At 51.7% G+C, this 17,559-nt stretch overlaps 1 protein-coding gene across 4 annotated transcripts; it reads right to left on the bottom strand.

Annotated features, from left to right (window-relative positions):
- Positions 1 to 228: 228 nt before the first annotated feature.
- PIGO (phosphatidylinositol glycan anchor biosynthesis class O) lies at positions 229 to 17,238 on the bottom strand. Of its 4 annotated transcripts, none has more exons than XM_079330517.1 (11): positions 17,116 to 17,238; positions 16,120 to 16,613; positions 14,107 to 14,250; positions 12,897 to 13,020; positions 11,691 to 11,850; positions 10,361 to 10,534; positions 6,972 to 8,541; positions 6,253 to 6,456; positions 5,788 to 5,990; positions 4,928 to 4,998; positions 229 to 4,343 (listed from the first exon to the last, which is right to left on the bottom strand). In XM_079330517.1, the coding sequence occupies exons 2-11, from the start codon at positions 16,610 to 16,612 to the stop codon at positions 4,223 to 4,225; spliced, it is 3,264 nt and encodes a 1,087-aa protein (XP_079186643.1). In that variant the 5' UTR covers position 16,613; positions 17,116 to 17,238; the 3' UTR covers positions 229 to 4,222. The 4 variants fall into 4 exon arrangements, with proteins under 4 accessions (XP_079186643.1, XP_079186645.1, XP_079186644.1 ...); XM_079330519.1 differs by having other exon boundaries at positions 6,253 to 6,384; XM_079330518.1 differs by lacking the exon at positions 17,116 to 17,238 and adding an exon at positions 16,970 to 17,066.
- Positions 17,239 to 17,559: the final 321 nt, after the last annotated feature.

Here is a 17,559-nt window from a genome sequence, read left to right as displayed (position 1 = left end):
ACCACTCTCTTGGAGTGCCTTTTCCTAAATCTCGAGAGTCCTGGACTCCACCCTAACCTCCCCTGACACAGTTCAGGCTGTTCCCTCGGGTCCTGCTGCTGGGTTCCACAGAGAAGACATCAGTGCTTAACCCTCCATTTTCCCTCTGGAGGAAATTGCAGATGAGGGTCCAAACGAAGGAGACCCCAGGCAAGTTGGGGAAACGGATTGAAGAAGGAGACGACACAGCACACAGCTCACCTTGGCTCTCACCGTTTTATTTGCGGACATAATTTTCACAGCTGCCCGGAGCCCCGTTCCACCCTCGGGCAGCAAATTACGCACACCTCCCCCCACTCCCGATTAATTCATTAATTATGCAGTTTAACAGAGCGACCCCTCCCTGGCCCCCTCATGAAGTCGGTAGTGCCGTACCCAGGGTGCCATGTGAACAAGCACAGCCCACTTGCCTGTTTTGGAGGGTTTTTTGAAAGGAAAAAGGCTCTGCTTCCCAGCAGAAAGCTGAGCATGGTTTCCACCTTCCAGGTGTAGCTGGATGTGAATGAAAGCATTGACAGCCAGATATGTAGATACCCAGGAAAGTGTAGCACCATGCTGCATGCAGAGCTCCCAGGTTGCTTTCCACAACTGGGTCCATCCCCTTTTTTTTTTCCCCAAATGAGGGACTGAGGTACAAAGAGGTTAATAAAAAATAAAACAATAATCTTGCTCCAAGCCACGTGGTGCACTGAGTGAGGGTTCAGAGGAGAAAGCAGGGCTCTCCCTCCCCTCACACTGGCACTGCTGCTTCCCGAGGGGAAGGGGGAACATGCACATCGAGACTGGGACTGTGCCTTGGCATAAACAAACAGCCTGAAGAGCTGAGGGAAAACCAGAGAGGTGGGACAGAGGAATGGCTGGAGAACAGGGCTGGAGCAAGCCCTGGGCTCCCTGTAACAGTGCCATCCCTCGGGATCCATGCTAGCCCCACAGACCAGAGCTGCGGGTGCTCCCAACACTCACAACCTCTTCACAGTGGCTGCAGCTTTTGGTCATTATTTTCTAGGCAGCAAAAAAGAGACACAACTGAATTTTTGTTCTGTGCCAGGACCATGGGACACACCATGGGCCTGAGCCATGGAAGTTTCCCAATGGTTCTCCCCTGCCAAGAAACACATGCACAACATTTGCAAAGCACAAAGTGCAGAAAGATTGTGGAGTGCAGGATGAAAACTGCTCAGCTGAGCACTCTGTTCCCTGTCACACTCAGCCCAGGGACACAGGGATCAGAAATAAACTGCCTGGAATAACTCATCTAGGAGAGGCAAGCAGGCCCTCACAACAACCTCTTTGCAGAGATGTGGGGCAAAACCCACTCCCCAGCACACCAGATTCCCAAAGAGCCTTGGTTTGGACTAGGAGGCAACCCCCTCCTGGGGTTTTAAGCAAACATAGCCCTGTGTGCTGTAGCATCAGCAGCATGATTTGCTTCCAAGGTCGCCAGACCCTAGACTGGCACTAACTCTGTAATCCCCAGCAAGCTCAGAAAAATGGCAGCCAAACAATCAGCTTGAGGGCAGCTGAGGAAGGCTGACAAAGACTGAAACAGTCAGTGAAGAGAAGCAGGAGCATCTCCAGCCCTTGGAAAACTCATCTTTGTGAATCTGAAATCTTTGGTGTAGCAGCCAGTCTGCTGTGTCCGAGCAGCCAGCACTCCGTGGCATCTCTGCAGTGACAACAATATACTTGCAGCTTTTCTACTGCAAGTTTTGTTTAGTGGTGAGATAAGTGTGTCCTTTGAAGACACTACAGCTCTGCTGTTCCCTCTGCTCTTCCTGTTCTCCTGGGACCATCACCCCACACATGGCAGAGGGGTGAGGAGAGGATGCCCAAGCCCTGTGTGAGTGCTCCAACCACAAACAGTGGGCATGGGAAGGCTCAGCTGCACTGGAGTGACCAGTGAAAAAAGGAACAAGTCCCAGAGATGGAAGCCAAGGGGCCTGGGTGGCAGCTGAGGGGATGTCAGGGGCCAGTCCTACATTACCAGTGACCACAGGCAGACAGAAAGCTCCTGACCAGGTTATGAGGTTACAAGACCTATTTGAGGTCCAGCCTTAGGGTTTAGCAACGTGTTATCCAGATTAACTTCATATCAAATGAAGATTTACTGGGTAACTGCTACCTTCACGCCCTTCCTCCTCCCCATATCGATGCTCCCCTCATTCCTTTAGAAGCATATAGCCACCAGGGAGTCAGCTTTCAGCAAATAACCTATTTTTAAGGCTGTAACTGCCTAAGCCCATTCTAATTGTGGGCTGATACACCCCTGCAGCTTCCACCTTCCCTCACTGTTTGCCACTACCCCTTCCTTGTCCTAGCCCTGGTGTTGTGCATCCAGGCAGTGAGGCAGGCCAGGGTGTGACGCCAGCTAAAAATCAGACCCTAGTTGTGTCAGGTGAATCTGAGCAGGACCACAGAGCAGAGGACATGAGAGGCTGAGGTAGCAGAGCACAGCCAGCCGATCAGGAGCAGGTCAGGCAATGGAAACCTAATATTAGAACAGTTTAAGCCTCCCTGTAATTGCATATGAACATCTGAGCAGGCATTTTGCAGGGGTAAAATACAAAATTCCACCTGCCCTCAAGAGCCACAGCAACTGGGCACTTGGGAAAAACAGCAAGAAATGAAATAATGAAAGAGAATTTCCCTGGGACTCTGCAGGACAGAAGAGAGGAAGAGCCTGGAGTTATGCTAACAGTCTGCAGTAAGGAACTCCAACAGGGGCAGTCATGGTGCATGAGTTAAAAATTAACAGGATCGGGCAAATATCATTGCAGAAATCCCAGGCAAGCAGTCCTTGTCTCTTTCCAGAGAGGAAGGAGACAAAAGGTTTCATAGCACCAAGTAATGCCACACAGTGATTCAGGGCAGTAAAGGATCCCAGCTCCAATGGAAATTGCAGGAGGAATTGAGCTGGGATGTGGCCAGGCACCATGGTCACCCCCCTCCACCTGTGCCCAGAAAGACAAAAACCACCACGTATCCTGACTGTGAGCAGTCAAGGGCATGTTTGGCATAACTTACTTGTGGCATGAAATCTCACAGAGAATGCCAAGGCCAAGAGGGAGACAAGCCCCAAACACAGGACCATGGATGTGATTGACTGCACCTGATCCATAGCACCCAGTACACACACTGACACCAGAAAGTTAAACCACTTCCCAAAACAATTGGTGCCTGCTCCAGCCTTTCAAGTGGCTGTTCCCAGGCTCTGGAGCTCACACCAAGGTTACTCCTGCAGCTGGGACAGCTACTCAAGGTTCCCCTTCCCTACTGGCCAGGCCCAGTATGGGTGTTAGCCCATATTCTGTCATCACTACATCCTCCTGGCATCTTAACTGTTCAGTCAACAGCCAGCATGCAGCAGCACACACCCAGGAAGAGATAAAGATCCTTGGCTGCTACCATCCAGCCCACAGGGACCCTGACAGGTTGAGAACGAAGTGGAGAGTTTCTTGGTCATGCACACAGCTGTCCCTGCTACTACTGGCCCAAGCTAAGCCTGCTGTACAAGGCAGCCCAGAGTGCTCCCCACTGCACCTCACAGGGCTGAGGGGAACCAGGAAAGTGGGAGTGTAGGGCAAGAGAAGTCTCACTACAGAGCAACTGACTGGCTTTACAGAGGAGTAGCTGCCACCGAGGCTCCAGGAACCGTCAGCATGGAACCACACACAGTGTGATTCCAGTATGAAAATCGAGCATATGAAAACAAGTGGTGGCTGTGGGACATTCCCTCCTCTCCCAACCATGCCCTCCTCAGCAGGCCCCAACCTGTGAAGTCTTTGCACAGTCAAGGTGACACCTTGCTGGTTGCTGAAGCCTACCGGCTGCACATTGTGGCAGGTGTCAGGAAAGTAGCAGCAAGACCCCCATTGGTGTTTCTCCAGAGGAGCACTTCAGGACTCTCGCTTCTTGGGCTCCTGCAGCAGAGCCCTCCTGCTGCCAGCAAAGGCCCAGCGAGAGCTCTGACCTCCCCTGCTGAGAAACACCATCCCCCTGAGCCAGGAACAGTTGGCTCCAGTCCTTTTGTTGAGCACAGCGGCAGGGAGCTGGGGACAATCCCTGACTGCTGTTGGCAGGCACTGTTTGCTGGCGGCTGGTGTGTCCCTCCCAGCCTGAGGGAGGCCAGGAGGCAACCCCAGCCTGGGCCAACGAGCAGGTCAGGCTCCTCACGTCTCCAGGGCTACCTCAGCCGAAGCTGGCTGAACCAGGTGCTGACAGCACAGTCCACACGCATCACCAGGGAGATCCCCAGCAAGAGGCAGATGCTGCTCACCACAAAGCCCAGCGACTCAAAGAGGAACCTGCAGGCACAACAGATGCAGTTAAGGATACGACAGCCAGCATGACTATAAAGACAGGCTGCTACCCTCCAGCTGACTGATTTTCCTGACAATGAGAGGCTGTAGCATCCCACATCCTAAAACCTAAATTACTCCCCAGCAGCTGCTGCCTGAAACCTGTAAGCCAAGAACTCGTCTGGCTTAGAGGCCACTCAGGACCTACTGATTCAGGAGGGATTCTGAATCCCTCAGAGGCTGAGGCTGCCCTTCACACTGACTAGTTCAAAGGCTTGCTGATTCAGCATTTCTGCGTTTATCACTTCTGGTCTGGTGTCCTTTGGCTGTCTGACTAAAACATTTTCAGCTTCCAGGTGGGCTCTGTTTGTCCTTGGAAAATAAGATTAATAGAAACTTCTAGGCTCTAACTGAAGTCTAGCTTCTGTATTTCGAGCAGGAATTAGTTAGGAACATTCCTACTATCACTAATAGGTAATGAGTCAGAAGATCAATTACAGGATCTCTTCCAACATTGCTGTCTGTGAACTCTAATCAAGGCGTCAGGTGTATGAGTCTTAACCCAATCCAGAGCAACTCTTGGGACTTACTTTGGGGCAAAGACCTTCCAAACCATGAGGTGTCTCCTGAGGATCATAGCTGCACAAACACAGGCCAGAAGCTGTGGGAAGAATCAGGAAAAACAAGTCACAGGTAACTCTGGAGAGACCTCCTGGGCAACTAGGTTCACATCTGAAGGTGTTACAAAACTGCACACACCTGACAGACTGGCACAGCACACATCAGGAATGAGCATCCTAAAGTTAAGGAGGACTCCCTTCCATGATGCCCTCAAGTAAGGAAACACAAGCAGCCTGGGGTACATGCAGGCCCTTGTGGGGCCAGGCTGGGGCAGCACAGGGGAGGGTTCACACTGTGGCTAACCTGACCTACTATTTCAGAGAAAGCAGCCCACTGCTGCCCTCCTGCTGCAGGGCTTGCCCCTCTCCTTGCTCTGTCTCTGATCTGACAGCACAGGAGAATGAAGATATAAATCCCAGAGAAGTATTCACTTGTTTCACAGCATTAAAATTTCTTGTGTTTAGTTCCCTGTATCATCACAGCACATATGAATACTAGAACTGGTGTGAGATAGGAATGCAAGGAAAGAGAGACAGTAGGATTACAGCAGCTGCAGCTCTTGAGCAGACTTTCCCACTATGGGCATGTGGGTATGAAAGGCATCCTAATCTGTATAGTAGCTTCCATGCTGGAGCCCTTCTCAAAGCAGAGAGAAAATGGCATGGCTGAAAAGGGACCTGCTCTTCCACCTGCAAACAGACACTCCACCCCTGGGCCTGTCTGTGTCCTGGCTGACCCCTTTCTCTCATTAGAGTGCCCCACAGTTATCACAGCACACCAATTTCTTCCTAGACAGCCTTTCCCACAGTCACCCTGCCCCTGCCCATACCTGTGCCCCAAGGACAAAGAGGTACTTCAATCCCAGCCGCAACAGAGCGGTGGAGAACTGCTCTGGAGACTCCCGCAGCCTCATTTCCATCATGCGCTCCTCCACCTCCTGCAGCTCCTCCCGGGACTCCTTCTTGGGCTTCTTCCTCTGGGAGCTGGACATCTCACACACAAAGGGCCACAGCAGGAGCAGCGGGCAGCCAACTACCTCAAGGACAAAGGCACATGAAGTTACTGGAGCACAGGAGGTGAGGAGCAGCCTAGGCTCTGGCATGTGCAGGATGCACATACCCCAGCTCCACGCCAGGCTGCTATGGTCCCACAAGGGGAACAGCAAGGATGCTGTTGCTCCAGTGAGGTGCTGGAGCCTTTTCTACCTCATGCTCAAGCTGCAGAGCCCCAGGCAAGGCACTGCAGTGAGTGAGTGTCTGCTTGGGCTCCAAAGCCCAGGAAGAAATTGATTTACCTGCAAAGAGGATATGGGAGGCAAAGGTGTTGGCGCCCACCAGGACAGCAGGCAGCAGGTTTGTGCTGTGATCAAGGTGGAAGCCAACAAAGGCAGCATTCCAGTGGATGGCTGGGAAGATAGGCTGGTGGCCTGTGGAATAGAAGAACTGTGAAGCAGCAAGGAGCCAGGAGATGACTGCATACCACGGCACTGAAAACAGCTCTGAGAGAATAAAAGACAAAAACAGAGGCAGAGGTTGGGGATATCAGCATCAAAGAACAAGACAAATCCATGGTCAAAAAAACGCTAGTGACCTTTTTTCCCAGGTTCCCTTTCCATGTTGGCTCTCTTAAGAGACAGGAAACAGCCCAGATCCCCCCACAGATACAGCAAGGGGCCAGCATTCCCTCTGCTGGTGCCAGTAGCCTTGCCACTGCACTCTGTCAGCACCAGTGGGGTTTGGTGACTGTTCACACCTTGGCAAGAATAGAGCTCCTTTCCCTGACCCAAGACACTCCTCCTCCTCCTCCCACATTCACATCCCTGCTGCATGAATCTTTCTTCCTCTAGAGGATTTTAGCAGCTCTAAAAAAGCTAAGAGTATCCTGAAGATTAGTGCACCAGTATTTCCCAACTAGAAACTAGATCCTGCTTTTCCCACTGGAATTAAGGCAAGGTCACTGCAGGTGAGGCCCAGGTCACACACTCAGTGGTTGCTCTACTGAGCTCAGACTCACCAGCATCTCCAGCAAGGCCTCTGGCACACGTGTGGATGTGCAGCAGCACAAAGGCCTCCACGAAGAGGAGCAGGAAGGCAAAGCTCAGCCGTTCACTGTGCAGAAGCATCAAGAGAAATCCCAGGAGAGTGAGGGCTATGACCAGGGCTGCTGAGTACACGCTGCCCAGCCCATATGCTGCAACAGTAGCCCTGCAGCTGCCCCGCTCCAGCCGGCTCTTCTGAGACTCCTGCATCCTCTTGTAGATCTGAGGGATGACGTGGAGGAAGTCAACTTCAGAGCCAGGGACCCCCAGGTAGGGAGTGACAATGGATCCTGCCGACTCCCGTGTGTCCTTTGCAAACACTGTCATGGGATTGCACAGCAGGAGCAGCAGTCCCACGGATGCTAGTCCATAGACAGCCCTGGGAAAGACAACAACTGCAACCTGCACCAGCTCCTGCAGCTTGCCAAGGGAGTCATCAGCACTGGAGGCAACAGCCCAGTAGCAAGCAATGCAGAGGACCACCAGTGGGAAACCCCAGCGCACGAAGAGCACGAGGGGGTCTGAGCTGTTCAGGTTACCGTAGTGCCTCAGCCAGCTCTGCACTGCATACACCAGCCCAGCCAGCAAGGCCACGCACAGGAGGTAGAAGAGGTTCTTGGCCCGTGTGTTTCTCAGGCTGGCAAGTGGGGAGAGGAAAACAGAGGGCCGGCACTGAGGGATTTCTTCACGGCACTGATGGAAGAAACTGGAGAGGCGAATGCAGACCAGGAACATGGCCACGAGGCACAGCAGGTACCAGATCTCTCTCCGATAAGAAGAAAAGCCAAGGAGCTGCTGCTTGGGACCTTCTGGCACAGTCAGGCGACCATCCCAGTGGAGCTTCCCTACTAGCAACATCACCAGCGAGGCCAGCAGGAATGGGGCCACCCGTGCCTCGGCCACAACAAAGCTGTCGGAGAACATAGCTCCACAGCGGAAGAACAGGATGCCCATGGGGAAGGCCAGCCCCAGCCATGCTTGCAGCCTCTGCCTCAGGCCACCACTGACCAAGGGTGGCTGACTGCCTGTCAAACGGGCTCTCTTGAGATGCTGGCCCCACCAGTGCCAGAAAAAGCCCAGCTGAGAAGCAGCGGCTGCCCATGAAGACACCAGGAGCAGATCCAGCCCCTCCTGGGTGAAAACGTGGACCAGCCATAGCAGAGTAGCCCCCACAGGGCCCCAGAAGAGCGGGTAGAGGAGGCAGCTACGACAGAAAGATTGTGAGGATGCAGCCAGCTCTGAAGCCATGTAGCAGAGCAAGCAGGAGGAAGCAATGAGGATGCAGCCCCCCAGCATGCGCAGGGGGTGGAAGCGGGCCCAGGACTGGGTGCACACAGCCCGTGCCTCCCGCAAGTAGTGCTGGAAGCGGCTGATGAGGCTTCCCAGCCTCGGCTCGAGCTCCGGAGGCACCGTCGTCCCCTGCACTTGGGTCAGGAGCTGCGTGTGCTCCTCCACAGCACTGGAGAAGAGCTCCTGCAGGTGCTGCAGCTGCTCTGCTGGCAGGTCCTGTGCCACCAGTGAGTAGGATTGCAGGAAGCGATCCACCTACAGGAGAGAAGACACAGGATCAGACAGCAGCACTGGGAAAATTGGGAATGGGATTCACTGCTTCGCACTGCTCCTCCATAATGGAAACAACCCCAGTTTACAAAACCCTGCCAGGGCAGACCTCTCTCCAGCCACACCATCCAGGGCTGGTCACACAAATCCAGGATGTCACTACTCAATCTCTCTGCCAAACTGACATCCCTCTCAAGTGATGCATCCATAGAGACAGACACAATGACTCCTGCAGCTACACCTCTGCTAATGATGTGCATCACTAAGGGCTTTATTATAGAGTCTTTGGCAGCAATAGAGCAAATGTCCTCCAGAAGGCCAAGTCATTACTATTAGTGACTTGTAAATCTGCACCCCATGTTGAGCTTTATGGTTTTGTCTGAGGAGAAACACATTAAAAAATTTATAGTGGATGAAAGCAAACTGCTTCCCTTTCTTCAATACTAGCACATTAATACACTGCACCATAGCTTAAGGAAAGCTCATTCTTTTTGCTTTTTACTTCAAGAGGACATGAACAGAATCAGCTATGATCCCAAAGTCATAGAAGAAGTCTTACAGGGGCATTAGCAGGGCAGAGCACTGGCACACACATCCATTTGCTTAGCAGTGTAGGTCTGCTCCAGTCCTGAAATGTACCTGGAACTTCACACACCCTCCACTTGCCTCAGAGCACAATCAGCATCAGTTTCCCCCACCCAAGGAAGGCAGACACATGCACTGGCTCTCTCACAGGCCTCCCAGGAGGGGTTGAAGCCATGGCTTCTTCAACACCACTGTTATGGAGGCAGAAACCTCCTCAAACAACAAGTGCAAATACTGAAACAGGCACAACTTGCTAAGTCCTAACAAATTATGATTGATATACTCAGTGATTAATGGACACTAACATACAGTTTGATCTTTAAATCTCAAAGCACTCTGCTGCTCTGTAATTACAGAGCTGAGTATTTCTGTCTTCCTATCAGTAATCATTCTCTCCAGCTCTTCACTGGCTTGCACCAGCGGTGTCCAACTGGCACTCCAAGGAGCTGGCTGGGCACTGGAGGAGTCATTCCTGTGCTCCCAGATATCCAGAGTACCTCAAAGGCAGACTTGCCCTTAGCTGAGATACATGCCTTGCAATGCCTGTGGCTAATCTGGCTCTGTAGCATGACCAGAGCCACAAGAGATGGCCCTGACACCAGAGAGGCTTGCACTTAACCTGTTCCACTGACTAGCTGTCTTTCATACCTGGTGTAGAGACTCTTATTCAAATTTTCAATCTGCTCCTGGGGTTCTGTATTTTGTTGCACCTTGTGTAAATTGCTTCTTCAGTATCCTACTTTAATATTACCTGTTACATGGTAATTTTTTTTTTAATTTGGGCTTTAATTCTTTCACATATCTAGAATAGTTTTTTTGTTAACATTGTTTCTCCTTCAAAACTGAAGCAGGATCAAAATCTCCCATTTCACTTTCAAATCTTCAATCACTACACTTGCCTTTGCTTATCTTTAGACTTGAGGAACCAGCATCTCCTATTACCTAATCCATTTCTGATCATCTGGGTCCAACCATTGTCCACCTTCCCAGACAGTATTTTCCATACCACAGCACTAAACAGGCAGTTTTCATTTCTCTTTAGGAAAAATGAGGCTGTCTTTAACTGGAGCAAACACTGTAAGGATGCAATGCTTCAAAGTAAGCTCTCCATGCAAATAATAGCATATCACTCTCACCTCCATCTAAGAGAAGATGTTTGTGCTTATAAACCCATTCCTTCCCTACTCTAGTTCAATGGGAGGCCTACCACAGGCCATACCTGCTTGGCATTGATGTGATAGACTGAGAGCTGCTGTAAGGCTGCAGACACAGCATCACCATCCCCAGCGAACAGCTCGGCCATCACCTCCCCGATGTTACTGTAGGGGATGGGCACCCCCAGCAGCAGGGCCACAGTGGGCACCAGGTTCACTTGGGGAATGGTCTCAGGCTCCTGGAGAGACAGGGGAGAGGAACCAGAAATTCAGAGAGAACACAGCAATGCAGCTTTTCACTCAAGTGAGAGGATAATGAGGAAGACATCCTGTTCAAAGGTAGATCCAGGCAGAGGCACAGCTTTGTTCTCCCAAGGATCCTGTGGTGACAAGCATGCCTGCTGGGAGCTGCAGGTTGATGGGGAAGGCACTGGCTGTCCAACAGCTCATGTGGCCCCAAACAAACACCCCTCACAGCTGTATTGACATCAACATGCATTTCAAACACTTCAGTCCTCTGCATCCTGTGTCAGTCCTTCCACTGTTCCCTTGATACAAGGTGACAGACACCCCCCCCCACCACTCCTCTCAATCAAGGTGAAAAGGCTGGAAAGCAGCACCATAGAAATACCTGGAGGTCCTGGTGGGTGACAAGTTGAATGTGACTCAGCCCTGGCCTGAAGGGACATCCCTGTCCTGGGAGCATCAGGGACAGCATCGCCAACTGGGCAAGGGAAGGGATTGTCCTGCTCTGCACTAGGGTGGTCTCAAGTGTTTGGGACAGTTTTAGGCACCAAAATATAAGATGTTAAGCTAGTTGGAAGCATCTAAATGACAGCCAGGAGGTTGATGAAGGGTCTGGAGGGGCACTCATGTGAGGGGTGGCTGAGGTCATTTGGTCTGTTCAGCTGGGAGGAGACTGAGGGTAGACCTCCTGGTGGTCTTCAACATCCTAACCAGGTGAAGAAGAGGGTCAGGCACTGATCTCTTCTCTGTGGTAACCAGTGACAGGACCTGAGGGAATGGTGTGAAGGTGTGTCAGGAGTGATTTAGGTTGTACAGTAGGAAAAGGTTCTTCATCCAGGGGATGGTTGGACACTGCAACAGGCTCCCCAGGGAAGTGGTCACAGCACTAAGCCCAACAGAGTTCAAGATGTGCTTGGACAAAACTCTTAGGAAGACGGTATGACACCAGGGGTGTCCTGTGCAGGGCCACGAGTTAGATTTGATGATCCTGATTTGACCCTTCCAACTCAGCTTATTCCATGATTCTATGACAGACTTCCCATCCCTCTCAGTCTAAAAAATCCCAGTCAAACTGTTATTCTCTGTAACTCCAGGATGCAGTTTTCAGGCACCAACTCAGGCAGTGATAGCTAAGAGTCAGCTTCTCACCTCTGGAGGGCCACTGCCAAACAGGGGTGTCCTACTGTAGACAAACAGTGCTGCATTGACTTCCTTCTCACTGTCGCCACCATGGTCTCCAGTTTCTGTCATGCCGTGGTCCCCGGCCACCAGAAGAAGAGTGTCATTCCCCAAGTGATCCACCAAGGACCTGTCACCAAGATAAGGAAGGTCAACTCCTCCCTGGGCAAGGGCCCCACTGGTCTAGGTGGAAAAGGACATCTCCCCAGCAAGCCTGCCAGCAGTGAAGCCCACTAAAGGATATGAGCAAAACTAAATGCTGATGCAGAACTGTAACAAGCCAGGGATCAGGGTGCTTTAAATTGTTGCATTAAAGCCTGAAATGCAGAGAAATTTCAGTTGCTTTTAAGTTCTGAGAATTCAGAGCACTAAGACAGAGTGGACCAGTGTTGCTTGGGTTCTCAGCGAACAGCGCCTTTACGGATCTTGACAAAAAGCAATTCAGAAGAAAAGATCTTGACAAAAAAAAAAATTTAGGCTGCTTCTATTTGGGTCAGGTATCATGTTATGTGAGCCATCTCCCACTTCAAAGAAAAAAAGCAGGGATTAATTCCTGAAGGATGCAATAGGTGTGACACAGTATATGCTGTGCTATCAGATACAGCAGGGCAAGTTAAAACCTTCTAGCAGCAAAACTTAAAGTAGACTTCAAAGTAGAATCATTTATTCATAGGAGCAGAATCAAAAGCTGCAGCATTTTGGGTTGAGATCATCTGCATGACTGAAATTTTTGGATCACATCCTGCTCTCTAACTCAATGGTGCAGCTCATGGTTCTGTGTGGTAGATGCAGCAGCACTCATTCCCTAGCCAGGATTCTCCATCTGCTTTTCAAATGTTAGCCAGATCTCAGTGGGGCAATCTCCATGTTAAAAGGCCCATCTCCATGGAAAGAGTGAGGCTCAGTTGTCCTCCAGCTGCACTATCATGGCTTGGTAGAGAATCAAGACCTGAAGACAGCCTTACTTATGAAACCAAACCTCTCAACACTCATCTATGCAAGCAATACTGCCCATAGCTGGGCTTCCAGCTGCTGCTGACCAAAGCTGTTTTCCATGTTAACAGGCTCAGTAAACATTCCCCAATGCCTCTGTATCTGTCAATTCCCTGTGAAGATCCCACCAGTCTGGCTGAAGGAAGAGGCCAGCTAGCAACCCCTCAGCACCACACTAATCACCTGAGCATCTCATTCATCTGGGTGAGCTTCTTCGCCATCTCAGGATGGTCAGGTCCGTGTTTGTGCCCACAGTGGTCCACGCCGAGAAAGTGAGCAATCAGCACATCCCATTCACCACTGTCCACTGCAGAACAAAACCACACTTATCACACACAGCCTGGAACTCTAAGTCTGGATCCTCCTGCCAGAATTTCCTGGTTGCCTCTGGATATTGCTGTTTCTTCCCCTCCTGTCACTGTCACTGCCAGCTCTCAAGGAAATTGACGCAGGTTTTAAGTGAGGCATACTCTTGGCTAGAGGTTCCTGGGTGCAATGGCACAGGGACCTCAAAATGTGGCCAACATCCCGGGATCCCTGTTTTTTTTCTCTCTGTCCCTCAGGAGAGGAACAGTACAATGTCACCCATCTCAAACTGCCACAGACTGACCTAAAATAAAGGTATGCTCAGAAAAAAGAGAACTCAGAACTCCCATCCTTCCCTGGAGGTATTTTAGGTCAGACCCACCAATAGGTTCTTCTACACCCCACCCAGGACTGGGCATGACACACCAACGCAGTCCATAGTTAGAAAGTTACCCTGGCCTCTCCCCTCTGCTTCCGTGTCTTGACACATGAAAATCAACATATTTGAAGTTAAATGAACTCACACAGGGCATATCGACTTGCCTGTGAAAGGCCACTGCACTCCTGATTTGCTTAGACTCATACACAGAAAAATGAAAGTGCATTTCCCTTGGTCCCAGGACCGCAGGGAGGTAGAAATCACCTAAAATTCACAAACCAATTTCATGCTTCATCTTCTCACAACAAGGAAGCACTAAGAGTGCAGAGCAGTGCTCTGTCTCAGCCTCCTAACTTGTGTTTTACCCAGAGCACTGTGTGCCTGCCTAGGCAGTCATGTCCAAGTGAAGCTGCCCCTCTGCGCCCATCCTGACAATGTATTTTGTAAGACAGATGTACAAGTCTAACCTCATCCCAAAAAGCTGAATTCTGTCCCAGACAGAGAAAAGCTACCGAAATGGTCTGTGGACACCAGGAACTGGCTTATCTCTGGAAATTCAGCTAAAACACTGTAATCCTTGGGCAGTAGTGTGTAACTGCCCAGTGCTGCTTTGTAGCAGAAAAAATCCTTCAGCCCTACCTCGAATTTGCAGTAGGACACCCACATTAGGCCAAAGTTTATCCACACCCTGATGAAACAGCTACTTACCAGTTGGATAGAGATGCTGCAGGATCCCGTCATCCACAGTGTGAAGATCCTTCACATTAAAAGAAGGGAAGAAATACGAGCGGAAAAACTTCTTTGGGAAGAGTCCTTCCCACGTATCATCACCCATGAAGACCACTCTCCTTCCTGAGCCAGAGAAAAAAGAACCAATGAGAGATGAGGTCCTCCTGAGTCGTGCTCTTACCACAACAATCCAAAAAGCCTGGGCAGACCCAAGTCAGGAGTAATGGCTCTGCTCCAACCACACTCAAAACTTAAGTTTTCACTAAAAAAAAAGACTATCTGTCTGTAAATGACTTTGAATACAGGGCAGGACCAGCCCACGAGTATCTCTAAGCCCATGAGTGTTCCCCACACCAAACCCACTACATAACTCAGGACTTATTGCTGACCTGCAGAAAGACTCTTGGGCCACCACAACACAGGTGGGTACACAGGTGGGTGATGCATGAAGCAGACAAAGCCTCACCTGAGGCCTGTGACCTCACTGAAAGGCAGCAGATGATGGAGTAAAATATTTGAGTCCTGAGCCCACAATGATGGTGTTCCAGACTTGGAAAAGAGAAGGTGGAAGCACTGATGCTTCCCTCTGCCTCTGCTCTCCTTGCCCTGCCTGCCATCAGTCAGCTGTGTTTCCAGACAGCCTCTTTAGCTGGGAAGCAGGAACCCTTTTCTCTGAGACCACCACCGTGGCACAGGATCTACTGGTGTATTTTGCCTCAGATGATTTACTGCATTTGCCCACCTTGCCCACACAAAGTCATATAGCCTTGGCTCACCCTGAGCCCTGGGAGGAAGTCTCCCTGGGAAACAAACCACTGTGGCCTGTCCTCTTCCCTCTACTCCATTATCCTACCATAATAAGCCCTTTACAGCTGCCCTAAACATCCCCCAGCAGCACAAAACTACAACGAAAATGGGATGAGGTTGCTGCCTCACAGCTGCAGGCAGCTGTCCAGGTAGGTTGGCTACGTGAGGGACACCACCACAGCACACCTGGCACCACCTGGCACACCTGGCTCCTCCCCTGTCATGTGCTGCCCTTGGCTTCCTGCAGGCATTCCTGCAGGTGACCTTGGGACAAACACCATCAGTGCAGCCACTTTCACCTGCTTCCTTGCCATCTTTGATGAAGATAATGAAGATGAAGCCATGGTCACAGCTACCTCTCACCCTAACCCAAGCTGGAGATGCCCTGCCTGCATGACAATCCTCCCTTAGGTAACTTGTTAAGCAGAGTAAAAGAATCAGCTCACAGGCTGGATCTGTTGTAAGCAGTGCCCTTCCCAGGGAAAAGTAATCAAGGTTCTGAATAGAGGTTAAACTGAGCAGAGGTTTGCATGTGCCCTGTCCCAGTGAGCTGCTGCCCTGCCCACACAGAGTCATAGAATGTTAAGAGGTTGGAAAGGACCTTAAAGATCATCCAGTTCCAATTCCCTTCCCATGGGCAGGGACACTTCCCACTAGATCAGGTTGCTCAAGGCTTTATTCAGCCTGGCCTTAAATACTGCCAGGGATGGGGCATCCACAGCCTCCCTGAATATCCTGTGCCAGTGTCTCACCACCCTCATAGTGAATAATTTCTTCTTAATCTCTTATGCAAACTCCTCTGACAATTTTCCACTGGTCCTCATTCTATCACTACAGTTTCTGGCAAAGAATTAATTTCCAGCTTCTCTGTAGGCCCCCTTCAGGTACTGGAAGGCTGCTACGAGGTCTACACAGCCTTCTCCAGGCTACATAGCCTCAGTAACAGAATCACCAAGGTTGAAAGAGACCTTCAAAAGTATCCAATCCAGTAATCCACCCACTGCTATAAACCCTAAATCACACCACCCAGCATGAGATCTGGAAACCTCTTAAACACCTGCAGGGATGCTGACTCCACCATTTCCCTGGGCAACCTATTCCTATGTTTGCGGAAAAACGTTTGGTTTTTTTTTTTTAATATCTAGCCTGAAACTCCCCTGACGGAGCCAAAGGCCAGTAACTCACCGTTCTGCACCAGCTGTGCCAGCAGGTTGTCCTCCTGGATGGCGTAGGAGGCGAAGTTGCTGCCCACGTCGATGAAGGTGGGCAGCGAGCCGGTGGTGAGGCCCTTGATGCGCTGCATGGTGGCCGTGGGGGGGTCGGCTCGGAAGCGGTACAGCCGGGCATGGCGGGGCTGGGAGGTGGCCAGCTGGTGCAGGACACCCAGCTTATTCTCGTAGGGCAGAGGGCTGGCCTTGGCAGGGTCAAAGCGGGCAAACTCAAAATGAAGGGCGTCAATAATGACGAGCACGACCTTGGAGAAGCGTTGGGGAGCCCAGCAGGAGCCTGGAGGGAGGCTCTGCCTCTCCCAAGGCGGAGGCACGAGTGGGTCTGAGCAGGAACTGCTGCTGGCAAGCTCGATCCGGGTGAGCAGAAAGCCGCTCATGAAGAGCCCAATACCAGCAAAAAAGAGAAAGCAAACCCAGGCCAGGAAAAGCACCACTGGCCACCGCTGCATCCTAGGGGGAAGGACAGGCAGGCTCAGCCCCCGGCGGCTGTGCCTGGGCAGGCACCACTCCACACCAGCACCCACCCCTGGCCCGACCGCTCTCACACCCGCAGCTGCCCCCATCGGCCTGGCCTGACTTCACCTGGTCCCAGTCCGTGTCCTGGCACCTCCTTGTACCCCTTCCTGAACGGGAGCCGAGCCCTACTCCCTCCCGACTGCCCAGCGCCTTCTCACCTCCCTTCTCACACCCCCAGCCCTTCCCCGGTACCCCCATCTCCCTTCACACCCCCAGCCCTTCCCCGGTACCCCCACCTCCCTTCACACACCCCCACCTCCCTTCACACACCCCCATCTCCCTTCATACACCCGCAGCTCCTCTCCTGCACCCCCGACTCCCGGTCCGCCACTTCACACCCGCGCCACCCTTGTGTCCCCGCGCCCCAGGCTCTCCTCCAGCTCCCCTCAGCCCTTTCGGCCCCCCCAGGCCCCGCTCCCGTCCCGTCCCGTCCCACCTGCGGCTCCCGGCGCCCGTCGCTCCCGGAAGCGCCGCGCGTGGCGCCCACCGCGCTAGAGCGGCACCGCGGGGAGCGGAGGCGCCCCCTGGCGGCCGGGAGGTCCAGGCGCGCCTCCCTTCAGGCAAGACACACTCAAAACGGCAAAAAGTTGTTTTAATTAATCAGTTAATTAATTAATCAACAGAGGAGCTCCCCGCTTTGTGGTGGGCGTTGTGGGGAGCTCTCTGTAGAGAACATACAGACACACACTGTAAGGGCAGCCTCTCAGAGCTGAGAGAGGAAGGGATGAGGAAAGCAGTTCACACTCCCAGAGAAGCGATGCACTGGGAGAGGCATCCTTCACAGGAGTAAGATCCCCAAATTCTCAGAATCATAAAATGGTTTGGGTTAGAAAGATCATCTAATTCTAATCCCCTTGCTGTGGGCAGGGACACCTTCAAC

This window comes from Erithacus rubecula (genome assembly GCF_903797595.1).
Source record: "Erithacus rubecula genome assembly, chromosome: Z".
In the NCBI taxonomy this organism is placed as follows: Eukaryota; Metazoa; Chordata; class Aves; order Passeriformes; family Muscicapidae; genus Erithacus; species Erithacus rubecula.
The sequence above is the reverse complement of the archived record's forward strand: the minus strand, read 5'-3'. Positions and strand labels throughout refer to the sequence as shown.